Genomic DNA, 27,758 nt, shown 5'->3' with positions numbered 1-27,758 from the left:
GTGTCACGTGCTAGTGAAAAATAAGTACTGATTTTTTACCATTAGTGTTGCTTCGATGTCCATTTCGTTACTTTTAGTGGACAATGCTGTATTTCACTGACAACCTGAAAACGATTCGAATTTGCCATGGATGAAAAACTAATAGAATTGCAACGGAATTATCCAGACTTGTATGATTCATTTCATAAAAAGTATATTATATATTTGTGGTAATATAGGAAAAAAATTAAAACTCGAAGATAAGTGGTACTTTTTATATTAAAAAATAGTACGAACGTTAAGAATTATGTTATGTCATGTAAATTACAGTAGAAGAACAGTGTTTAAATTATACAAACATTAATCTATTCTATGCGAGCATTACTTTTATATCCTATATCTTTTTGTTTTGCCATGCCGTTTCTGAAGTAAAGTATTCTGTAAACAATTCTTATTTCCTCCTTTCGTAAATCCATTTTGAAGTGTTTGCTCTTGTGAAACATTATTCAAATTTACATTTGAACAATTGTATCTGTTTGTACAATATTTTCCGAAAATCCGAAAGCCGCTCGGTAATTCAATGATATAACAATAGCATATTATTATATTGAAAGCAAAAATCATTTTTTTGTGATGAAGCTGTAGTATTGACGAACGTCGACAACCGCAGCGGAATCACAAAAATTGTATTTTGCTCAGAATACTACAAGCAATTTTTGCTACAATGGCATTTTTGAGTGGAATAGATGCTAGTACAGTACAGACATTAGGGATAACCAGAAATTTTCAAAATTAAGACGTGTGAGATATTCAGATTATTTCTAATCAGTATCTACTAGTACTGAGTTCAGGATTTTCAGCAATAGAATTTAAAGCTGCTTCTTCAATTTCTGGAGTTCTTACGGCTCGATGGGCCCCTTTTAAACGATTATTTGCCATCAAAGTATCTCTTCCAGACAACCTTCCATGTACCGTGCGTTCAATTTATCTTGATAACAAAATGTAGGGCTGGTAGCCAAGTTTTTTTCCAAGTGACGTATAAAACAATTTGTTGACATATCATCATGTATTTTTAAATGGAACACCCTGTATATTATATGTGTTTAATAGAATATCTTTTTCCATTTTAGTCCATTTGTTTTTGACAAATCCGCAAAAATAGGAAATTTTTATACAATTTCAAAAAGTGCCGTGACTGACTGCCGCAATTGATTGGTACCCCTGGGTTTTTATTTCGTGTATTTGTCTGGGATTATTTAAATAACCATTTCTGTTATGTCCATTTAAAAAAATTCAAACAAAACTGCATCCTCCTTTGACATTGTTTTGCATTTAGTTTTTGAGTTTTACGAAGTTTCCTATTTTTGCCGATTTGTCAAAAACGAATGGACTAAAATATTGATAGGGTTTTCTTTTATACTTCACTTGACTACTAGCCCGACATTTTGCTTTTTGATTACCTTGATATCCCTAAAAGCAAAAAAGATACAGCCAATTAAAATGGTTTCAAGATAAATTGAACGCACTACCGTGCGTACCCATGTAATGTTCGCATATCTGGTTTGACTCTATTAGAAAAGCGCAGACTACTACAATGAAAAGAAATAATGATAAAGATTTGAAAAATGCACTTCGTACTTCAATTTCTTGAAGTATTTTAATAAAACAGATAGACAATTACTTAAGAAAGAAATAATAATGGTCTTGATAAATGTCATTTTAAGAATAATTGTAATTTTAAAAGAAATCAGTGGCGTACCATCAATTTCTGCCAAAATTGACAGGTGAAATTTCGTACGCCCGGCGCTGGGGTATTATAAAAAAATTGTGGCATATTAAATAATGCCTCTTTACCGAGAAGATTTTCGTTTGCTGGAGAACCTGTATATATTCGTATTGCGTCGGTACGTTTTGACGGATGTATGCCTGGTTTATTGTGATGTGGCAAAGGCCATTTATTATTCTCCATTCTATGTTTTTTGTAGCGCAAATGTCTTCGTCCTTCTCGCTAACAATAGGATTTAAAGTTTTACAACTTTAGCCCGTCTCTTTTACTTTTTTCGAAATCCCAATCCCAAGTCAAACTGTGCTAAATTTAAGTACCACTATTAATAAAACTCGCCCTCTACAAACACATTTTTTAATTTAAATTAGTATATGAGTTACGTCACATAGAAAAATAAAATATCCGTGGGGAAAAAATCATTAAAAATGGGGCGACAACAGTACCTCCTCGAATCGACTAGAACACAGTTCTTATGGCAAAAACAATTCTAAACTCTACAACCTTCTCGATGGGTATGGCAGACGATGGCGTAATTTAGTATTTCCTCCGGAAGGGGTCCTTGGTGTAGGCGCCTCTCCTCGCCTCCTGGTAGATCTGGTAGAAGAAGCTGAACGCCACGTACCACATGTACGAATACAGTACTGGAAATTGAAACTCGATTGTAGCGGATTAAAAACAGCCTCAAGTGAGATCTGACTTACCGAAAGCGATCAAGCCGATGACCAACCACAGGGTGCCGTTGAAGGAGTCATCGCTGGTGTAGAAATTGATGCTGGTAATCAAGACGGAGACCAGGAGGCCGATGATGAGCATTCCTCCCAGTACCACCCACGGCATCATTATGTAAAAGTTGCGCTGCAAAGGTAAACTGGTTTGCAAAGAGGATCGAATTAGGTCACAAGGTTTACCTTTATTGTGCCCACTATCAGGAGTATTGAAAGGATGATGGTGACGCAGAGATTCACTATAAGGATGATCTCGACTGTAACAGACGGAAAATGGTATCAGCTAAATAAATTTTATCTGGTTTTCGCAATCCCGAACTTACTGGCGAATTCTGACAAGAAAGAATCCAGAATGATCATCCGCAACTCGACGTTGATGATGTCCAACATTTTCAGCACTATGACGAGGATCGTAAAGATAGATAATATCTGGAAAAAAAGTAGTATACAACAATATTCCGTGTTGCTTATTATTATTACTAGGAGGGAAAATAATAGCCAAAGGAAGCCAATTTTGGAAACATTTTCCACAAAATATCGTATACATTAATTGTACATGCACCCTGTGTAAAATGTACTTCACATCTCGTCGAACTTCAAAGTTACAGCAAACATAGCAAACAAACAACAAACAAACAAACAAAAATAGCGATTAATTATGTGATAGAAAATGCTGATGAAATGCTAGCTTCAGTATATCCGGTATCTGCGACGCGACGCTTGCATAAAAACTTTATATATATAACAACTCTGTGCTTTGCGTCCAGTTCTCCTTGTAGCAGGTTAAAGAAAACCTCGTAGTTCTGTTTGCAAAATAAAAAAGTGTTTTTTAAAAACGAGATCCTTCGTTTGAAAACCTTAACTGGCGCAGTCAGTAGGATTTGGGGTAGTTTTCGGTCAAAGCCACGTCATCGGGACGATTTGATCGCGAAACGTGGGTTTCAACCCTTAAACTCCAAAACGAACCTGTGATAGACTGTCTGACAAACCCAACGTGATTGAGTTCGACTGAGGGCAAGGAAGGCAAGAAATCACCCCCGCAAGCAGTGCTACGCAAGGAAAATTCCAATAGGAAGAATAGGCTGACGACTAAGAGAAATCAAGGTTAGTGCCCAAAATTCCTATTGTTCTCCTTTCATCTTCCCTGGTTAGGACGGTGGAAATAATTTTAAGGATTCTTAGTTTTAAGTTCAATTTTAAGAAATTTCAAAATCAATTAAATTTATGAACGAAGATAAAGACGTCGACAATTTAAGTGCGTTTTTTACTTCATTAAATTTAGTGGAAAAGAAAGTAGAGAATAGTCAAATTAATTTGAAAATGAATTCTAATCAATCGTCGAATTCAGGTGTAAATTACACTTTGTTAAAAATGTTTATAGATAGTATTCTGCCATATAATGGTGATTCCAACACTTTAAATAGTTTTCTATCAGCTGGAGATTTCCTTTTTGATACATATGGTCAAGGAAACGACGAAATTTTAAAACAATATTTGTTAAGAACTATAAGAATGAAACTTGTTGATCGCGCACAAATTCTAGTAGGCTGTAGAATGGAGTTAGTAACGTGGGACAATATTAAAGTAGCTTTGTTAAATTGTTTTGGCGATAGACGAAATTTAGAATGTTTAGAACAGGATTTGTTTATGGCCACCCCCTTTAAAAATGAACATCCTTTAGATTTTGGGAAAAGATTACAAGTTTTAAGAAGTATCCTTGCTCAAAAAATTAATGCATTTCCTGCCGATACTATGGATAATGCAAGCAAAGTAATTCATTTACGTCAATACGATCAAATTTGTTTAAGGACGTTTATTAGAGGATTACCAGGACAATTACAAAGTATTATAAGACTTAAAAATCCGAGCTGTATAGAATTAGCTATGACCCAAATTATTGAAGAGGAAAATTTTCAATATACACAAAATATCTTCAGAACTCCAATTCAATCAAAAGTTTTACCTAATACTTCTATCGAACCCGTTAAACAATTTTCACAAAATCCAAATTATTTTAGTAACCAAAATTTTAATTATGTACAACCGATTCGCCCTACAAATTATTTTCAAAACAATAATCACCATAATCAAAATTTTAGAATTAGGCATGATCAAAATCAGTTTACTCCCCAGACTAATAGTTTTCCCAGAGGTCCAATTAATATGCCTCAACCACGCGAAGTTCCAAGAAATTTTCCTACAAATAGGCAAGTTTTTGGCCCACCTAAAAACGTATTTAAACCGACAGGTCAGGTACCTAACAATAAACCCGAACCTATGTCAACAAGAACAAACTATACTATACCACGTCAAAATAATCAAATTAACCATTTCAAACCTACTGGCCCTAGAAATTTTATTTCGCAAGAATTATACCAAATCGACGAAAGTAACGCGGTACAAACAGATGAAACATCTGCGGTATTTCAAAATGAAAATATTCACCAAGACGAATACTCTGAAATTGAATTTTCAAATCAATCTGAATACTTTAATGACACTCAAAATTTTGACGAACACCCTGAAATTGAAAATCAAATCTCTCAAAATTTTACAATAACGAGCCAATGCGACTCAACGAAATGACATTAGAAATGTATACCGAAATTAATAATAGTTTACCGTACATCCAGATTAAAGAACCCGCAATTAAACTTTTAATTGATACTGGTTGTTTTCACTCGATTCTTCGACCTTCCATTGCAGAAAAATTTTATTATGAAAAAATATATCATTCCCCAACTATTATTAAAACAGGAACTGGTGAAAAGGAAACTCTATTTAAAGCAGATATTCCGGCTTTCCCAGAATTAAAGGCTAATACCAACCTATCTTTTATCCTTTTTGACTTTCATAAATTCTTTGACGGTATAATAGGATTAAACGACCTAAAACGTTTTAATTTTTCTATCGATCTTGTTAATAAACAATTAAGGAATAATACAACTAATATACCAATTTTATTTAGACAACCACAAAACGAAGTATATTGTATTACTGTGAATGCACACGAAATTGTTAACGTAAGAATTCCAGTAACACAAAACAATGATGTTATTATTCCCGAGCAAGTCATTGAAGGTCTCTATTTTCCAGAAACACTTACTACTGCAAAAAACGGTTTTGCGCAAACAGAAGTTTTTAATTACACTGAGAAAAATATAACGTTAAATTTCCCACAACCTCTAAAAGTTTTATCTTTTCCGGACTTTCATAAAGAAAATTTTGAACTTTTTAATTTAGAACACATCTTACCAAAACATAAAGAACAATTTAGTAAATGCGACATTTCCAAAATAATTCGTTGCGAACATTTAAATTTAGAAGAAAAATCTGCTATAATAAGGCTTTGTAAAGAATATAACGATATTTTCCATCATGAAAACAAAAAGTTAACGTTCACCAATAAAATCAAACATTGTATAAGAACAACGGATGAATTGCCTGTATACACTAAATCATATAGATACCCCTTTATCCATAAAGAGGAAGTTCAACGGCAAATTAATAAAATGTTAGACGACGGCATCATTAGACATAGCCAAAGCCCTTGGAGCAGCCCCATTTGGGTAGTCTCGAAGAAACCTGACGCCAGCGGCAAGCAGAAATGGAGGATTGTCTGTGACTTTCGTAAGGTAAATGAGAAAACGATAGACGACCGCTATCCATTGCCTAATATAAATGATATACTCGATAAATTGGGACGGTGTAATTATTTTTCAACTATCGATCTTTCATCTGGTTTTCATCAGATCGAAATGGATCCGGAATCAATTGAAAAAACAGCTTTTAGTGTCGAGAATGGTCATTTTGAGTTTGTTAGAATGCCTTTCGGATTGAAAAATGCCCCCGCGACATTTCAGCGCGTCATGGATAATGTTTTGCGTGATGTACAGGGAAAGGTTTGTCTAGTATACATGGACGATATCATAGTATTTTCGTCATCCCTAGAAGAACACATCAAACATCTTAAACTTGTTTTCCAAAAACTGCGACAAGCTAGACTAAAAATTCAACTAGATAAAACGGAATTCCTACGAACCGAAGTAGAATTTTTGGGTCACATAATAACAAAAAACGGAATTAAACCGAATCCCAAGAAAATTATTGCAATCCAGAAATTTCCTGTACCGAAAACAGCAAAAGACATAAAATCTTTTCTAGGCCTTCTAGGATACTATAGAAGATTTATTAACGGATTTGCAAAACTCACCAAGCCATTCACAAATTGCCTAAAGAAAGGAGCGACCATCAAACACACGCCAGAATTTCTAGAAGCATTCGATCTTTGTAAAAATATCTTGTGCAATGATCCAATACTACAATATCCAGATTTCGAAAAACCTTTTATATTGACAACGGACGCCTCTAATGTTTCTATAGGAGCGGTTCTCAGCCAAGGAAAAATTGGTAGTGATCTTCCCATAGCCTTTGCCTCTAGGACATTGAACCCGGCTGAAAGCAATTACTCAACCATAGAGAAAGAATTATTAGCAATCGTGTGGTCAACAAAATATTTCCGACCATATTTATTTGGCCGAAAATTTGTGATAGTTACCGATCACAAACCTCTACAATACCTGTTTAATATGAAAGAACCAAATTCCAGATTGCTAAGATGGCGACTAAAACTGGAAGAGTTTGATTACATAGTTCATTATAGGAAGGGCAAACTGAACACTAACGCTGATGCCCTATCACGCATCGAACTAAATATGATAGATAAAGAGTCACTTTTCGGAAATCCTGGAGATATTAATGAAGATATCGATAAATACATACATGAAGAAGATCAAAATATAAGCCTTGAACAATTGGAACAAATTGAAGACGTGTTTAACCCTCTAGAAAATGTAAACACTCCAAAAATTAATATCATCTCGGACATTCAAATTAAACCGCCAAATATTCCTAATACTGGTAAGACAGTACACTCAGCAGCTGAAGATCCAATATTAAATATACCAATTACCGAAAATATTTTAAATACTTACTCTAATCAAATAATATTTAACCAAAAAACAAACGGTCGTTATCACGTGATTAGGAGTTACCCATTCCAAAATAAATCTAGATTTTCTGTTTATTTAAGTCAAAACTATCAAAATGAAATAATTAAATTCTTTTTAGATTATTTGGATCCAACAAAAATGTACTGCCTTTATGTACAAAACACCGAAATAGATTTAAATCGAGAACTATCTGTTTTGTTACCAAATACATTTAAAAACCGTGCTTACAAATTGGTAATATCGAAAACTCTTTTAACTGACGTCACTGACAGGACAAAACAAAAAGACCTAATTGCATATCATCATGAAAAAACCTGTCATCGAGGAATTAATGAAAGCCTAATAGCATTAAAAAGGCTCTATTATTGGCCAAATATGAAAACTGATTTAACTGAATATATTAATAATTGTGACACGTGCCAACAAACAAAATATGATCGACATCCACCAAAATTAAAGTTTATGTTGACACCGACCCCTTCTGAACCATTAGAATCCATCCATATGGATACTTTTCAAATATGTAACGTAAAATTTCTTACAATTATAGACGTATTTTCACGGTACGCCCAAGCTTATCCGTTAGAACCCGCTTGCACAGCAATTGCTATCTTAGACGGTTTAGCGACCTTTATAAGTCATCACGGCCTACCTCAACAAATAACGTGTGATAATGGTACGGAATTTAAAACGTCTTTGCTTTTAGATTTCTGTAAATTGCATAAAATTGCAATTCATTTTACAACTCCCGGCAATTCTAATAGTAATAGTCCAATAGAGAGATTTCACTCTACTCTTGTTGAATTATATAGGGTACTAAAATTAAAAGAACCTAAAGAAGCCCCTAAAAATTTAATAAAATACGCCATTATAGGTTATAATTCATCAATGCATAGCGTAACAAAACAAAAACCTTTTGACGTTATTAATGGAAAAGTAAACGGTTTAGATCCCTTTGATTTAACGGATGAAATCATTGTAAATAATTATATCACAGATAGACGTGAAAGACTAAAAACTATCTATCAACAAATTTACGAAACATCGTTAGAAACAAAAATACGTTTAAATGAAAAACAAAACGAAAAACGAGAAAATCCACCTGAAATGAAACAAAATACAAAGGTTTACGTTACTGACAAAACAGCAAAACGTAGTAAGGACAAACCCCGAAGAAAACCTGTTATTATAGATCAAGATATTGGGAATAAAATTATTACAAAAAATAAAAAAATAATTCATAAATCTCAGATCCAAAAACCTAAAGCTTTTTCTTCTTCGCAGGTTAATGAACCGGACAACGCTGTTCCTTCTTGCAGCTACGCTGTTATTAGTGATAGCGAATAATGATATTGAAGTTATCCCAATTAAAACACCACTTCTCCCCTTCCGCTTAGGAAATGCTCGAATAATTCAACATCAACATACATTTTTGCATTTTGTAGAAACATCTCAACTTTTTAATCAATTACGTAATTTAGAATACGCTTACGCTGTAATCTCAAAATCATTAAACTATACAAATAAACATAATTATCAGAATGTACACTATATTAATGGAAATAATTTACTTAATAATGTTCGATATTTAATTACTCAAGTAAAATTTAAACTTGGTAACATAAAACCTAATAACCGTACAAAAAGAGGTTTAATAAATGTTGTAGGTAAATTATCGAAATGGCTTTTTGGCACTCTCGATTCAGAGGATGGACAAAAATACGATAAAATTATCACAGAACTTGTGCGTAGTAAACATTCATCTGACATCCAACTAAAAAAGCAAACCTCGTTGATTCAACAGCTGATTGACAACTATAATGATACTATAACACTTCTACAGAAAAATCAAGAAGCTATTAAAAAACATATAGACATTTTTGAATATAATTCAAATAAAACTATTACTGACATAACTACTTTCATTAAAGCTCAAAATACACTAATGCAAATTATTCTAAATTGCCAAAGTTTTATAACTTTTTTGGATAATTTAGAAAATGCCATTACATTTGCGAAATTAAACACATTACATCCTGTAGTAATATCGGCGGCCGAATTAGAACAAATAATTTTTAAATTGACTGTTCTCTATGGTGATAATCAAATTCTAATTTTTGAAAATCAAAATAATTATTATCAGTTAGCAAACTTACAAGTTAAATTTACAAAAGATAAAATAATTTTTGCCGTCCATATTCCGATTTTTCTTAAAGATATTTTTGAAATATTCCACCTGTTCCCAGTACCTGTGAATCACTCCTTAATTATACCTAATTCACCCTACCTAATATTGGGCACTGACATGCAACAATATCAAGAATCAATCTGCCCAATCATTGAAGACACCTACGTTTGCGAAAATCAACTTACCCAGCCCATCGGTGATTGTGTGACAACCCTCATTAAATATGCCGAAAACAAAAATTGCCACGTAGTCAATGTAAATGTTTCAACGCATATAATACGACCAATCACTAGTAGATTTGTTTTGATAATACCATCGGAACAGAAACTTAAATTACAAATGAATTGTCAAAACAAAGAAATAGCTTTTATTGAAGAAGCCTGCCTAATCAATGTTCCATATAATTGTGGTATAAGTACCCAAAATACCGAGCTTTGGAATAAAGAAGAAATTTTTAAAGCAAACCCATTCTCACTGCCACCCATTAAAATTGAAAATATGGAACATCACGATGTGAAGTACCAGCCACTCCAACTACAATCGATTGATCTCAATACGATCAAAAAACTACGAGAAGCTGCGAAATCATCGATCCCCGACATTGGTTATGAAATTCATCCAGTCACTTGGAGTCTCGCCACTTCAACAGGAATGATGTTTATTTTAATCTTGTTAATAGTTATAGCATGGAAAATCTACAAGAGCCATTTGCTGCAAGATTCCAAGAAAACCAAGAACGACCAGTCTTCCGAAAACAACCCTTCGTCCCTGTTGTTTTCCACTTCGGAGGGAGGAATTATGTGATAGAAAATGCTGATGAAATGCTAGCTTCAGTATATCCGGTATCTGCGACGCGACGCTTGCATAAAAACTTTATATATATAACAACTCTGTGCTTTGCGTCCAGTTCTCCTTGTAGCAGGTTAAAGAAAACCTCGTAGTTCTGTTTGCAAAATAAAAAAGTGTTTTTTTAAAAACGAGATCCTTCGTTTGAAAACCTTAACTGATTTCAATATGGATTTTTTCAAATATCCCGAGCAGAGTATGTGATAGACGAAAACTGCAAATACAAAAATTGTAGCTCTTGATGCGGCCTATGACACCTTTTGAACCAATTAGCCATATTTTTTACGATTTTTGATTTGCGGCTAATAATTTACTCTGTAAAAAAACAATTTTCTAGGTCTTTTAGATTTTTGCCTATAATTTGAAAACGCTGTATGTAATCGAAAAAATGCCTAAAATAAATGTTATTGCACTGGATCTTCTGCGTCTGCCGGCTAAAGAATTTTGCCAATCGGATGAACGATTATGGAGGAAAACATATTTTTCTGGAAGCTAAAATTACCAAAAAAAAATTCAAACATATTTAAAAAATACTTGGTAATATTTGATTGCGCCCAATTTCTACAGTTTAAATGTGGACACGGACTTTTACTTCCCTGCTAAATTTGAAGTTGATATCTGCAAATTTAGGACCCCTAACACATTTCTCATTTAGCACGGAATATCGAGAACACCCTGTACAATAGGTGAAAAATATAAAAGAAAGTGAGATCTGAATAATAGTCTTTCAGTTATAAGCAATTTTCAATAATAGGACCCATTTTTCAGTTTTTTGAATTTGCGGCGCACTCTGTATATTTTTGAAAAATTTTCATGAATAAAAGTTTATAGAGCCGTATCTTCTGCTTCTTTTGGTTCAAGATTTCATTTGGTCTAGTAACCAGTTTTTGACAATGATGTTTGTAGACCCTTACACGCGCGATGTTTTATTTTTTTAGAATACTTCCAGACCCCCCAGCCCCCCCATTTTCAATAGGTTCCGCCACGGGGCAAAGCCGCATATATGTGCCAAATATGAAGTCGATTGCTTCAAATTTCGGACACTTACGAGTTTCATACCAAGGTTCAAAAAACAGTCGAAAATCGCGAAAAAAAGATGGATACCGGCGTCGGATCAGGCCCATTTCTTACAAGCTTATGTGCCTCGTGGAGGGTTAAAAAGGAAACGGTTCGAAAGTTATTCAGAAAAAAACAAAAGAGGAGAACGGAGAACGGACAGACAAAAAAAATTTTTTTTTCGACGGTGATCATTTCTGTACCAACGGCGATCCCATAGGACGTACCGTTATCGAGATATAAAATTTTTATACGAGCGCAGATACTTTCGAAAATTCGATTCTATCGATTTTCGAAAGTAACGAGATTGAATGTTTGTTTATTGGCGGCAACAAATATGACTACGCGGGAAACGAAGTAGAGATAGGAGTTCGAGTATAAAATTCAACAGTGGTTCTGCGACGAAACGTTTGCGCATGCGCGAACGCTCCAAGACAAAATAAATATTTGCACTTTGGTCTGCCAGAGAAATTATTGGAAACACGTGTTTATTTATACGCGCAAAGTCGGCGTTTATTTTACATATTTAAGGCCAACGAATTGCAATTCAATTTAATAACGACCAAGAAAATAAACGTTTCGAAAATATGCGATGTAATTTAACTGGGTGGCTCCCCGCCCCCCTTGACCTGCGATTAAGCCATCCGATTTGGAATTTGGCCAAAACAAATGCATCGGAGCCGACGGAAAAAGTTATTCGACTCATTTATAACAATTGGAAAAAATAAAGAATTTTTTGACTTTAAATATTAGCCTTATGCAGTGTATTAAATATTCAATATTTGAGAAATAATAATAATTTCTATATACGAGAAACAATTAATGATTAATTTGGGAAATAATAAATTAAGTAATTTAGTGTACAGGCTGCTCGTGTTTTAACAGAAAAAACCTATTTGTATACTAGATAGAGCAAATTCGATTTACATGTCAAGGGTTCGACTTTTTGGAAAACATTTAATGGTTAAAACCGCATGGCAATATCTGCACTACCATCCGAGATTTATAGGGCGTTTTTTAATTTTCGGACCTTTTGCAAATTGCCCATAACTTTTTTATTTCTCTGTTTTTCAGCGATATCGATTGCTTGGTTAGTTAGGAAATACAGGGCATTTTTTGTTTATCTATTAATAGACCGTGCATATAGCTGTCAATGTCAGTTAAGGACAACTTTTATTTTTAATTGAATTTTGTGTTCTATCACATATAATTTTAGTGCCCAAACTTATTTTACGAATTTAAAATATTCCAAAAGTATGATATGGTCTTCAAAAAATGCCCCCGTGGAGCTATTTTTTTATGTATTAGTAGGCCGTGAATAATATGTTCAAAAAACATCACATAAAATACAAATAAAATTAATACAATAAAAGTAACAAATGAAAATAATTTTTAAATTTTTTTCTTCCACCGGCGTCCCCTTCACATAGCACTTTATGCATATTGTCAAACAAAAACGAAAAATCAGCCGATGAACTCTATTGCAATACATATCCAGAGCGGCACCAACCAGACAAGTGACATAATTGAACATAATTGGAGCTCTCCTTAGATGCACTAGCGCTGGAAAAACTCTAGTTTTGACTATTTAAAAAAAAAACATAAATTCAAGCCATATAGTATCAAAATTACATGAAGGGGACGCTGGTAGAAGAATACAATTTTGAAACTTTTTTTCATTTGTTATTTTTAACAGCCCACTAATACATAAAAAAAATAGCTCGATAGGAGCATTTATTGAAGACCATAGACAAATATGATTGCCATATATTTCATTGATTTATAAGAAAATGGGGAACTGTAGAAAAAAATAATTGGTCTTTAAAAAATGCCCTTATACTGTTTTTATCAGAACCAAAAATTTTTATAAATAAAAAAGTTATGGGCAATTTTCAAAAGGGCCGAAAATTGAAAAATACCGTTTATCTCGGTTGGTAGTTAAGATAGCGGTTTTAACCATTAAGAAAGTCGATTTTGCTCTATCTAGTTCAGAAATCAGTTTTTTCTTTCAGTTGAGACTACCCTGTACTCACTCACTGTAACTAGTGGGAATTTTAGCAGAAATGAAACTACAGTGCTGTAATTGTTGGCAATAATATTCAATAATATTAGGTGAGTTAAAGAAATTTATATCAGTGATATAAAAATTGAAAAATATGCAAAACTATAACATGAATAATGGTGTATATGATATATTGTTTTTTTTTTTAGTCAGTAGTCTAATATGTAGTAATGTAGAAATATACTTTTGTATCAACAATTTAGAAAATTATTTATTATTTCTATTATATTAATTTGTTGTTATATTTAATAGAATATATGTTCAGATTGCTTGTTTTTAGTTTTTTTTTATAAATTAGATGTTTTAAAATATGAATTTTACCAAATCCAGGATTTCTTTTCAATTTTTTTGAGGAATGTTGGAAGAAAAAAATGTTTTCGTTAATTATTCGTCGTTATTTATTTAATTGAAGCAAGATCATAATTTAATTTCTGATAAAAGTGGTAATTTAGTGTACTCAAATACGAAAGAAACAATTTTTGAAGAAAACTGCTTTTCAGCCCCAAAACGCTTCGAAAATACGGATCCAAATTTTTGTACAATATTTTTTAGAAACTTGTCGTAGGAATTATATTGTATATCCATCCTTAAGCGTGCTAATAATATCATGGCACCAAAAAGAGTCAAGTACGCCTTGAAGTATTTGAAGTGGTTCAAACCACTAAACTTTTTTCCAAAAACTTTCAAAAAAATCCGTATTCTGGGAGGGCGCGTATACTCACCACCGAAGCGAAACCCGCGAACAGGGTGCCAGTACGAAGAGAGCCGCAACAGCAGCAACGCTTCAGCAGGTAATCCTCGCAACTTCCCATGTTTTACAGTCTGAAACAATAAAAAGTAAACTATAGCACGCTTATTTTTCTTCATCATCCTCTACGCTTTCGGAAAAGAAAACAGTAAAGGTACTGCCCGGCCTAATATGGCTGCGGGTCCCATTTAGGGTAAAAGTTACGCTCGTCCTTAATAAGAGATGTCGATCGACGCAAAAAAAGACGTTTCCCGTAGACGATCCCATATTTAGTGATACGTAGAGAAAAGCTTCGTTCGAAGAACTGACGCGTGTAATAAGGACGTCCGTCCACGTGAGCACGCGACGCAAAGGCATTGATAATATACAACTACAATTAACTTTTGAAACTGCAAGGCTGAAGATTTTGCAGTAAAGGCAACAGGAATGAAAGAGTTCATCTCCAAAACCGATGACGGTAACTAATTTTCAATACGGAATTATCAGAAATACGCAAATTTATCTGGTATACTTTTAAGCATGAAAATCAAATAAATTAAAATTCGATATCGAAAAATAGCAACTTCATAAATGTAATTGGCAAAATATTCAGCGAAATCCAAGGAAACAAAAAAAATTCGGTATATGAGAATAGTGAAATCCGGCAAACATTACGTGCTGAAATTTTAAAAATCTGTTAAGACAACTTTTTTTTACTTGCAAACTTTAAGAAAACAAACAATTAAAAAAAACTTTTAAAGGAGACGTGAAAGCGCGTTAAAACCGTGGTCGGATGGACGCCTCTAACGATATCCTCGCGCAAAGAAAGGCTTGCTCGCCTTGCGGCCTCACAATGCTCGGTTATTTTTACGAATCGAAACGTAAACAATTTATTTCGCAGTCCATTTTTCGATCCCGGCATTGAAAACGTAAGACTTAACGGGGTCTAGGTTGTCGGACGCGGACTGTTGACGATAATTAGGTCGTTTTAAAAGTCAATTAAGCGGCTAATTGCACGATAAGTATACGCTGTCGTTGTTTGACGTCGGGGCGGAAATTCAACGAGATTTTACTGCCAGCGGCGCCCCATATCACATACCGGATCGAACTTGACCCAAATAGGTGGGGCCGTAACCTTTGGACGCGATTTTCGAGCCCCCCCGGGGAGGGGTGGCGGGGGGAAATCGAAGCCGATTTTAATGGAAATCGGTTGCGCGAAATCTAAATTTGCGAGCATGCGATTTTAAGGCGCCTCTCGGTCCGCTGGGTATACAGCGTATTAGACACATTTATTTTTTAATTTATTTAGTTTTCCTCCAAACGGCAAATTACAAGAAAACCAGAATTAATTGATAGCAAAATATGAAAACACTTCTCTAACAAGAAACTAGAAAGCTTTGCTCATAATTTTGTAGATTTTTTTGTAGTCCCATGAAACTGACTGTCGTTTTGGGTTTAATTTTTATGTAAGTGTTGGTTTAAAAGAATAGATCTTGACTGAATTATTTCTCTAAATTTGTGGTTGGAATGACTACAGAATTTGTTCTTGGATAAGTTTAGTTCGGTAATATAGGCAATGCGCTAGACGCTAATTGATCTTTAATGCATTCATCGTGTTTTAGATATGCAACAAGTGTAGAGTTTGGCATTTTTGCAGAATATCACGAATATGTTTAATGGTGACACCGTCAGAATTGACGTCAAAATTCAAGCTGTGGGAAATATTTCCGAAAACATCCGATTGGTCCCTCGCTCGGATTCGTGGCAAACGAAACTGACGTGGTAAAGCGACGCTTCCCGCACACTAGATCGGTGCATAATTAGGTATTTTACAGACGGGAATAGAAAAACGGTATTTGACACACGAGTTTACTTGGCACGAGCGGAGCAAGTGTTTAATAAACGAGTGATTTTAAAAGTTTACCAAACGTGTTGCATACTATACATTTTGGCAAAACAACACGAATACATTCACTGACATGACCGTCGGGACCGACAAACGTCAAAATAAGGGTTGTGCGTGGAATGAAAAATGTTGGTGGGGGTGAATCTGGTATTTCAACAAGAGTCTTCAAGGATGCTTTTGCGGTGGTTGGAAATAGAATCCTGGACGTTATCAATGCGTCATTTTCCAAAGGGCAGTTTCCAGAGGAATGGACGTCATCTTTGGTGGTTCCGGTGACGAAGGTTCCAGGTACTAAGCTGCATTCTAATTTTAGATTGATCAACACTGTGACGAAAATAATTCAATTGTCTCTAGTCAATCGGAATTTCGAAAGGGACATTCTTGCGAGACTGTGATGGGCTGCCGATGACAATAGTTTCGTTTTGGCTGTGTTTTTGGACTTTAGAAGAGCTTTTGAGACTGTCAATAGGGATATTTTAATAGCTAAGCTAGAAAATGTGGGTATAAAGCACTTAGCCCTGGATTGGCTAAAATATTACTTATCTGGCAAAACACAAAAAGTAAAGTATGAGACATCTGAGTCTATCTTGGTGGATCGTGGAGAACCACAGGGGACTGTTTTGGGGCCATTATTGTTTCTTTTGTATATTAATGATATAGCTCAAGTTGTAAAAAGCAGCAAAATTACATTATTCGCCGACGATACGATGATATGTGTCGTTGGTAAGAATATCGAAGAAATGCAGCGAGATATCAATGATGACCTGTATCGAATGTTTGTATGGCTGTGCAATAATAATCTTAGCATTAATGTCATGAAGTCGAAGTTCTGTTTGTATGGCAAAAAACATAGATTGAATGGTTTGGATCTGGAGAGTGTTAATATTAATATAAATGGCGTTAATTTGCAATATGACAAACATATAGATATTATTATTTTAGATCCACAATAAAATTTTGATGCACTTTGTGATTATGTAATAAGAAAGTTCTCACAAAAGGTAGGTTTCATGTCTAGAGCAGGCAAAAATTTAACAACTTATACAAAATTGTCACTTTACTAAATAAGCAATATAGTCCTTCCAACAGAGCCTATCATCCATGACCACAGTATGTGTAGGTCAAAATAGAAAAACAGATTGCTATCGCTCTAAAATACCTCGAAGCATCGTTGCCGTTTCTGCATGGTCGCGGCAACACTGCTTGTTTAGTTTAAACGTGCCTCACCCCAAACGTAACGGGTAAAAGGAACAACTATACAAAAAAAAACTGAACAACCGACGGGATTTCGCGTTTTTGGAAATCGATTGACCGAAAAGAGGCTGGAAAGACCGGTTGTTATTTTAGTTTTAATAGTTTCCCGTCGATCGGGTCGTAAATTGTTTATTTATAATCCGGCCCGCGTAAACATTCGACGGGCGTTGTTGCAAACAAACAATTGCCAATCGGGTTGGCTAACGAGCGGCGGCAGCATGTCGAAAGTCTATTAAAAATAGATCATCGGTCGGTTGGTCCGGCGCCACTGTAAATTGGCCGGGCCCGCTTGATCCGCGAAAATCCATCTTGCACGCGGCCGCAGCCAATCGTCAGCCCAAATTGTCCTAAGTTGGGCTAAGATAAAATATAGCGGAGGCCACTTTTTTAATCAGATTGTATGGGCAACTTTTAAACCGTCTTCAAAGTCGAAATGAATGGGATAGAAGTTGGGAATACCAAAATTTAATTATTTCATTACTAATATGTGAGAAAAAACAAATTATTTGGTTTTGGTGTTTCCTTCCATTTTGAATGTCCCCAAAAACGTTTCATAACGAGATCCCTGGGTATTTACCTACAGGGCGTCCAATTTTAAACTATTGAAATGTTAAGTAGAACCGTGTTTCTGTACTTTTTTGCAACATAGAGATGAGTTCCACACATAAAAATAAATTGTGATTCTTAAATGCAGTTTTCAAAAAAATATATCAAAAAACGAATTTTATCCAAGTGATTTAAATCTTAATATTTTATCGCTCACTATTCTACTGCCAAAATTTTACCAATTATTCAGGTATCACGTGTAAATTCATTTTTTTATAAAAAGTGTTTAAAAAAGACACGGAAAAAGTTCTCATGAAAGTGGTAAACGGCACCAAACTTGTTGCATACTAGACTTTTTCTACAACCATTAGTTTTTAGGTATATTTTTACAAGACAACACCGGTATTTGACAGAAGGGAGTAGAAAATAGCATTTGATTCACGCGTTTATTTGGAACGAGCGGAGCGAGTGATAATAATAGAGTGAGATAAAGAGTTTACCAAACGTGTTGAATTCTATACTTCTTCTACGACCGTCACGAAAAATCACAATTTAACAAAATAAAAATAATAACAGATTATCAGATTACTAAATTTCGGACCATTCAAACAAAATTTTTACGAAATTGCCATTAGACTTGCTCGTTTATCGTTTCGATCGGTGCTGCTATTGTTGTCTCTTTTTAACTGTGTGAAGATATTTGAAAATGGTACAATTGATCTTGGCAAGATATTAATATGAAAACTGTAAAAACCACTAAAGTTCATGCAAAAGGTATGTAAAATTTCTGTGGGAAACTTAAATTATATAAGTAACTTTACTTAGCGACTAGTGCACTAGATTTTAATTGTAGCTTATAGCACGTAGTATTTAAATTTTTTGATATATTGCATAACATTTTTCTGTGTATTCGTTTTTGGGTACAATTTTTCAAAGCGACACCAATACATTCACTGACGTCAGACCGTCAGAATTGACGAACGTCAAAATTCAAACCGTGCGGTGAAATCTCCGAAAACATCCGATTGCTCCCAAATCTGTGAGGTAAAATCCCGGAAATGTCCGAAGTAACTCAGATCCGCGTCAAACGAAACTGCATGGGTTTGGGAACAATTGGATGTTTTCGGAAATATTTCAGACGCCTTGAATAATAAGTTTGTCAATTCTGACGGTCATGTCAGTGAATGCATTCGACTGTTTTGCGAAAATGTACCCAAAAACTAACGGTCGTAGAAAGAAAGTATAATATGCAACCCGTTCGGTAAATTTTTTAAGTCACTCGTTTATTAAACACTCGCTCCGCTCGTGCCAAATAAACTCGTGAGTCAAATACCGTTTACCGCACTTGTTGCATAATATACCATTATTGCATTTATCTTAAAAATATTGTTCTACATTCCAATGATATTTTAGCGAATTTTTCGACTTAAAACAACCTAATATTTAAACTTCAATATTAAATAGATAAGACAATAAATGATTGACACATTTGAATAACACCTAAACACCTTCTTCAAATATGCATTTCCGGAATTACATTTATTGGAACTATGGTATGTTGGCGCTTGTTTTTGAAACACCCTGTATAACATATTAATGACATTAATTCACTTTTTGGCTACCAGCACCAAGCGTAAGTTTTAAATAGACACAAAAAGATAGAATTAACTGTCAAAAATGTATCAATTATGTCGGAGCGGCAGACAATCTGCATAAACAACATGAAAAGATAGTAATCAGAGTGTACGGGGCATATATCCTTTTACAGAGCTTATTGCGTACCAAGTCGATATGTGTTAACCGGGGTGTAGGCTTTTAATATATACTAAGTGTTGGAATACGTATTCTTCTAACCAAGAAAATAAGTTTGTTACTATGCAAAAAAGAAGCTTCTGCAAACTCGATCGTCATCATCGTCATTGTGTTCAATTTTAAAGAGTCAGTTGTTTTTGCTACAGACATTCATGTCTGGGGTTTACATTATTTTGATATTATTTAAACTAACTTCTTAATGTTGCCGAAATCTTTTTCTACTCTCTTGCGACTGGAGTGTGGCAAAACTCATTTTTTTACTCCCGTCTGTAAAACACCTGATTACACATCGATCTAGCGTGCGGGAACCGTCATTTTACCACGTCAGTTTCGTTTCCCGCGAATCCGAGCTACTTCGGACATTGAAGCAATAAACTTTTTTACTCACTCGTTTATTAAAAACTCGCTCCGCTCGTGCCAAATAAACTCGTGAGTCAAATGCCGTTTACCGCACTTGTTGCATATACTATGCTATTAAAAGTCACTATGGGAATGGGCACCGGCAGACTCCCAAGGCAGTGTTTCGGCGGCCAATTAAAATTGGCGGATACTATGGTTATTAAATTGTTCAATAATGGCAATAATTAGGCGAGATGTATGACTGGTAAACTCAGATTTTGCTATCTGTGGCAAAAACTTTGTCCAAGCTGCCTTAACCCGTTTTGCCTAACATCTTAATTAAATACAAAGAAATTTGCTCTCAGGCTCATCCTGACTTCGCTCGAAATTATCCCTACACGATGTTTTGCGACAGCTTAACTATCAGTGATTGTTTTCCAAAATACCTTAATTCTAATTTACCAGTCCTCACAACCAGGATTCTAGCTCTGCTCAGACTAACACAAAATTCACGTATAAAGGTTTCTTACATAAAATCAACCATACTGAACTTTGAGCGATATGTAATCCCTGTTTAAAGATGTTGAGTTTTGTGAAAAAACTGGAAAATTTTACACCCAGAACCGGGATATTAAATATAATTTTTTTGCCTTAGCGGTTTTCAGGAAAAAATTTCACAAACCGCGTTATATTTTTTGTTATTATTATTAAAAAAATATATTGTTTTTTCAGTAAGCGTTATGATTTATGCGTTATGAATTTAACTACGCATCACCACTTAGAGATCGTTATTATTATAATCCTTGAAATTACAACGTTCATTAAACATAGTGGATAATGTCAACTTAAACGAAGGGGAACGCTTGCGGGGAGAATCAAAAGACCAAAAAATGTACGTCTTCAACAGGAAAAAGAGAATTAATACAAATATTTTACTACGCCGCTGCTATATTTAGTTAACCTGGTATTCCCCAAGGGAGTCTTACCGGACATTATAAAGGAATCCATTATTATTCCTCTACATAAATCAAATGTCGAATTATAGGCTAATTGCACTAGTACTAGTAGATGAAAAGTGTAGTGAAATTAGATTAACAAAGTTTTTAGAAAAAAAAACCTTATTCAACACCAACCATTTGGCTTTTGACAGCATGGTCACATCGTGCAATAATAGTAAAAAGTGCTCCTCGATTTGGCCTAGACATTAAACACTGTGTCGCTCCGTATCTTGATGGAGAGATTAGAAGATCTAGGTATTAGAAGAATAGTAAAAAACTGATTTAAGCATACCTACAAGATAGATTGTGGAAAGTTGAACACACCCTGAACTGTTCTCTTCCGGTGAGGTATGGTGTGCCACAGGGCACCATTCTAGGACCAATCTGGTTTAAATAATATATGAATGGCATGGTTTTTATTTTATCCTGCTATGTGGATGATGCGGATTTGATTATAGCTGAAAACACATGGAAAGAAACCTTTGCAAAGCCTGAAGAATTACTAAGTCTGGTCTTAGACAAAACGCACTTAATTTAGACAAAACCCAATTTATTACTTATTCCACGACGAAGACCGGTACTCAAGACATGCAAAGAACAAAAATTAAAAATATTGTCTGCTCAAGCAATAACACGAATTGTAATGTGCGATCTTGACATAAATTCCGTCAAAAACTTAAAATATATATAAAAAATAAAATATTTACGTGTAGTTTTTGATGAGGACCTTAAATGAGATATCCCTATGAGAATTCGCAAGTATGCCATTAATTTTATATATTACGTCGAAGTTAGTCAAAGAGTTCCCTTATTAGAATATATAAATCTTTAATAGAATCAATTTTATTTTATGGTATATATATATATATATATATATATATATATATATATATATATATATATATATATATATATATATATATATATATATATATATATATATATATATATATATATATATATATATATATGATGACACTATATTCCGGGATATCATCCGTTCGCTCGTTGAACTCCGACTGGAATCCTGCATCCGACTGGAATCCTGCAAATCTTGCATCCGACTGGAATCCTGCAGACGTTTCGCCAAAATCTCACTTGGCATCTTCAATGCTCGCGCTCCGAAAACACTTCGAGTGTTCGAAGTGTTTTCGGAGCGCGAGCATTGAAGATGCCAAGTGAGATTTTGGCGAAACGTCTGCAGGATTCCAGTCGGATGCAAGATTTGCAGGATTCCAGTCGGATGCAGGATTCCAGTCGGAGTTCAACGAGCGAACGGATGATATCCCGGAATATAGTGTCATCACATTTTTCCATCCGTGAATCAATACGTGAGAATATATATATATATATATATATATATATATATATATATATATATATATATATATATATATATATATATATATATATATATATATATATATATATATATATATATATATATATATATATATATATATATATATATATATATATATATATATGTAGATGATGACACTATATTCCGGGATATCATCCGTTCGCTCGTTGAACTCCGACTGGAATCCTGCATCCGACTGGCATCCAAAATCTCACTTGGCATCTTCAATGCTCGCGCTCCGAAAACACTTTGAACACTGAGCTTCGGAGCGCGAGCATTGAAGATGCCAAGTGAGATTTTGGCGAAACGTCTGCAGGATTCCAGTCGGATGCAGGATTTGCAGGATTCCAGTCGGATGCAGGATTCCAGTCGGAGTTCAACGAGCGAAAGGATGATATCCCGGAATATAGTGTCATCACATTTTTCCATCCGTGAATCAATACGTGAGAATATATATATATATATATATATATATATATATATATATATATATATATATATATATATATATATATATATATATATATTTCTCGGTTCCACTCTATCAATCCGCTTGCGCGCGCATACACCCTTGAAGCAATTAATAGAACGCGCGGCTTTCATTGAATAATGTCGGACATATAAGTTTTCTAACGAGGAAATATTTATCGAGGACAATCCGGCCAGATGGCAAACTACGCGCAATCATTTTGATTGGCGTATTGTGTGCAACTATCGGCGTAATCACGACGCACACAGGAATCGCGATTGGTCCATAATAAAGTCAATAGGGTCTAAATCAGCGATTCGAAGGCGAAGGTGTGTTTTGTTTGTTGACGAACGGAAGTAAAAATAAAGAAGTGCGTAGTTTTGGGTCAGGGCGAGATGAAAAATGTGAACAATATCTTTGGTAGTCTCCTCACGACGCTTGTTATTTTATTTTTAACTTTTTGACGCCATTTTGGACGGTATTGTTACAACCATAAAGCTGCGTCGAGAACTTTTGTAAAATTGTACTGGTGCTAAATGAATTAAATAAAAAAATAAATAATTTAACGAAAACGATTAAATGTTAATTTCAATCGCTATTAAAAGCTGGAAAGCATATTTTTATTTGCCATTAAAAGTAAACGAATGTTGATAAGTTGAATATTTTCTCACACTTGAAGAATGATACTTTTTAACTTTTCGAGGAACCCTCGTACCGACCATTGACGGCGATTCGGCAATGAAAGACTTAAGCAAACGTAGGTGGTGTTTCTCTTTCGCTAAAAGACAGCAAAATCGCGTAAATATGCTTTCCCGTTTGTGGGAGTCAAGGCCACGAATTTTTCGTATTAAAAATTCTAATGGGCTGCTACGTCACCGGGTTACGTCATCGGCGGAATGGTATTGTAATTGCTAGCTATTCCAGCATTTAGAAGGTATAAATTTTACCAGATTAGAAAAATTAGTCCAGTAATAAAATATTTTGTATTTTATATATCAGTTCACCAGCACAAATAATTTAGTATTAAGAAATCCACTTCAATTGATAATTGCTCGGTTTTCTCCCATTGAAAACTGTATTTTGTTCCTTTTCAACGGCAACAGATTGTCAATAGTATTTCATACGTATTGTATAGCCTTAATTGCTATACCGACCAATGAAGTTAAGTTGTAAGGAATAAATAATAAAGTATAGTACTAGGTTTTGACACAATCAAAAATTGAAAGAAAAAATGAATAGAAAACCCAAACCATGCTACATTATTAAAAAAAAAACTATTTAATAGTATATTGGTATAATAGCACAGAGGTATCACAAGTTATGATGTAACTATGTGATGTAGGCATAAAGTAATTTTGTACATACAGTCATTTGCCTAGCTATTTTGTTTGCTCTGTTTCTTCTTTAGATGTTTGCACACTGACACGACACTTTAAATGCTACAATCAAACAGACAAATATGTCCACTAATATTAAAAGTTAAATGAGTTTGCTAGGATTACATATACATTAGATTGACTGAAATTTAATAATACAATCAAGGTTATTTTATAATAATAAACCATGCTATTTATATACAAAATCATTAATAATTTTTTACCTAGATATTCAACAATAATAAATAAATAAGGGCTAATAATATATTAAGTAGTAGCTTTAAAATACCCCATGAGAGAATTATGTTATGTACTATTACATTACTTACTATGTTATGTTGGGTTTACTGTATAAATAATATGTACAGGACAACCTCTCACGACATAAATCAACTAAAAAATCAGCTGTATAAAACTTTATAATTAAAAAGCTTACGAGTGGTGTCCATAAGTTGCTAATTAAATGTGATAATAATAATAATAATAATAATAATAATAATAATAATAATCTTTTGAAATCAATGTATTTCCCGAAAGTACTAGTACTATATGTGCTGTAAATTGCAACGCATCATTTTGGTTCAAACTAATAAACATAAGTAAGTTAACCTACCAATAAAATGGTGTGCATTATTATTTATTAATATTATTTTTCTAAACTGTTGATTCTATTTTATTACAATAATTTTTTGAAGTAGCCTCAAACAATATGTATTTTTTTATAAGTCAATTATAATTACTTGAGACTGTGATATGACCTCCTCATTTAAAAAAAAATTAATTCCAATGAATTCGAATGCCAGATAAATACAAAAGGTATAAAAAAAATATTTCTTTTGGTGAGTTTGTCAATGGATGAAAACTATAATTCTATTTTATAAAATATGTTTTTGAAGTTGTAATATAACCCTTTTTGCATCCAACAGTGTGTGTACTCTTTCAGCAAGCAACCATTAATAAATTTAACGTAAAGCTTGCAGTGAAAAATGTAAATATGTATCTAAACTTGAAGTCAGTGTCATTAAAAATGTCAAACAAATAGGCAAATTAAAAAATGATTTCAATTTTTTTTTTTGATAATTTGTAACTGGATTTTTGTTCAGCTATAAATAAATTATAAAAAATATATATTTTTAAAATAGTACTATAAGCCCTTATGCATTAAAGAATGTCTACTTTCGTTAGTGAGAACCTCAAAAGCAATTATTAATAATTTTAATTGAAATCATCAAATCAAAACATATAATAAAAATGATCAAAAATCTAGATGTTATTTTATTTTTTAATAATTTGTGAATGGATTATTGTTTAAAAAACTATAATTCTAGTCTATTGTTTCGTACGTATTGTATAGCCTTAATTGTTATACCTACCGAAGTTAATGATCATCAATGACATTTTAATCTTTACAACTGAATAGAAATCACAAAGAATGTTATATTATTGAAAAAAACGTTTAAAAAAATGAATATTTAGGTTTTATTATTGTAATATAACTAATATTTTCTAATTCTAATGGTTGGTATCCTATAACGGTAATAATTGGTACAGGAGTTATAATGTAGGTATATGACGTAAGTAATTTTGTGCATACAGTCATTTGATTAGGTAGTTTGCTTGGTCTGTTTTTCTCTTTAGATGTTTGCACACTGCCACGACTTTTTAAATGCTACAATCAACCAGACAAATATGTCCTTTAAATGGCATTAATATTAAAAGTAAATGAGTATGCTAGGATTACAAAATAATCGATTACCTGAAATTTACGAGTACAATCAAGGTTATTTTATAATAATAAACAATGCTATTTATATATAAAACCTTTCATAATTTTTTAACTGGGTATTGAACGATCCTAGCATATCAATACTAATAAATAAATAAGAGCTAATAATATATTTGATAACAGCTTTAAAATTCCTCATGAGAGAATTTTATTATGTATTATTATATTGCTTATTATAAAAAAAAAGACACTACTTGTGTTGGGTGTAAAGAATTTGCGAAGAAAAAAGTTTGTAGACAATAATATTTTTGGTATTTTGTTTGGAATATATGTACAGGACCGTATACTATTTATATTCAAAAATAAACATTATTTAAAAATTTAATCGCACAGTAAATTACAACATCTCAGGACATAAATTAACTATAACGACAAAGGAAACGTATTCCAGTTGTATAAAACTTCTATTTTATAGCAATCATTTTTTAATAGATCATCAAACAATATGATTTTTTTTGACATTTTAATGACAATGATAAAACTATTAATAACTATATAAGAAAGTAATAAATTTTAGTTCAATTAATAATTTCAATGAATTATAGTGTCAGGCAAATCCGAAAAACTTAAAAAAGTTTTTTTTGGTTAGTTTGTGGATTCTTGTTCAAAGCTATAATTCCCCTTTATAACGAAATGTTTCTGAAGTCGCAAAGTATTTTCGCATCAAACAGTATGTATTATTAAATTATTAATTTAAAGAAAAGCTTGCAGTCAAAAATGTAAATAACTGTATGTCAGCGTCATCAAAAATGTCAAATAAGTTACGAAAGTAAAAAAAATAATTACTTTTTTTTTGACAATTTTAACTCGATTTTTGTTTATAAATTTATAAATAGTAATAGTCAAACTCCCCTTGTGTATCAAACAATGTCTGCTTTTGTTAGTAAGAACCTCAAAAGGAACTATTAGTAATTTTAATCAAAATCATGAAATCAAAATACATAATAAAAATGAGCAAAAAAAAAATCATTTTTGATAATTCGTGAATAGATTATTGTTGTTGATGTGTTAAATACAAAATCTAGCTTAAAATTTTTTGTCTCCCTTTGAAAAATTTGTTTTCGTTCAAGCTCCTAAAAATACACTAAAAATACTCTCTTTTCTTCAATATGACCGCTGCTGTACGTTCGTTCTTACCGTTTCGCCTATCCCAAAAGAAATCGTACTTTTATTTATGTTATTCAAGAATAAAGTGAAGAACGTAGAAAACCTTCGAAAACGTCACTTAATCCGCGCACCCAGGTAACTCATCCCGTGTGTTGTTTATTGCCGCGGCCGACGCGTTAAAAAAAATAGTTTAAAAGGTTATCCAAATATTAGATCATCTATCAGCTAAAAATACTCGTCTTAAAACTCACCTATTATCGCCCACGTTTGACCCAAACACGAAACCGGCCGTGGCCACCGAAATTATTATCGCGAAAAACGGCGAAGAAAACGAAACGTCGGGAGTCGCGCACTTTCCGAGTTGCAGGAAATCGCCGTGGACTTTTCGCGACGTAATTCGCGCTGCGAATCGCGAAAATAT

The 27,758-nt window shown here is 33.5% G+C and overlaps 1 protein-coding gene across 2 annotated transcripts; it reads right to left on the bottom strand.

Moving 5' to 3' along the window:
• Positions 1-255: 255 nt before the first annotated feature.
• On the bottom strand, positions 256-27,758 carry LOC132699976 (uncharacterized). 2 transcript variants are annotated; one of them, XM_060666994.1, is made up of 6 exons: positions 27,368-27,483; positions 14,377-14,476; positions 2,814-2,919; positions 2,674-2,747; positions 2,467-2,620; positions 256-2,406 (listed from the first exon to the last, which is right to left on the bottom strand). In XM_060666994.1, exons 2-6 carry the CDS (start codon positions 14,464-14,466, stop codon positions 2,300-2,302), a joined length of 531 nt encoding a protein of 176 aa, XP_060522977.1. In that variant the 5' UTR covers positions 14,467-14,476; positions 27,368-27,483; the 3' UTR covers positions 256-2,299. The 2 variants fall into 2 exon arrangements, with proteins under 2 accessions (XP_060522977.1, XP_060522976.1); XM_060666993.1 differs by lacking the exon at positions 27,368-27,483 and adding an exon at positions 27,589-27,758 and having other exon boundaries at positions 257-2,406.

The sequence above is a fragment of the Cylas formicarius genome, unplaced genomic scaffold, assembly GCF_029955315.1.
Source record: "Cylas formicarius isolate icCylForm1 unplaced genomic scaffold, icCylForm1.1 PGA_scaffold_3__17_contigs__length_32017465, whole genome shotgun sequence".
Classification (NCBI taxonomy): Eukaryota; Metazoa; Arthropoda; class Insecta; order Coleoptera; family Brentidae; genus Cylas; species Cylas formicarius.
Note: the sequence above shows the minus strand (reverse complement) of the source record. Positions and strands in the feature narration are given on the sequence as shown.

Bases quoted from the DNA above. Each gene is read 5' to 3' on its own strand.
- LOC132699976 (XM_060666993.1), bottom strand. From the start codon at position 14,466: ATGGGAAGTTGCGAGGATTACCTGCTGAAGCGTTGCTGCTGTTGCGGC. The intron at 2,920-14,376 runs GTGAGTATACGC...CTTTTTTTCCAG, and splicing joins TCGCGGGTTTCGCTTCGGTG to ATATTATCTATCTTTACGAT. The intron at 2,621-2,673 runs GTAAACCTTGTG...TTACCTTTGCAG, and splicing joins TGATAGTGGGCACAATAAAG to CGCAACTTTTACATAATGAT.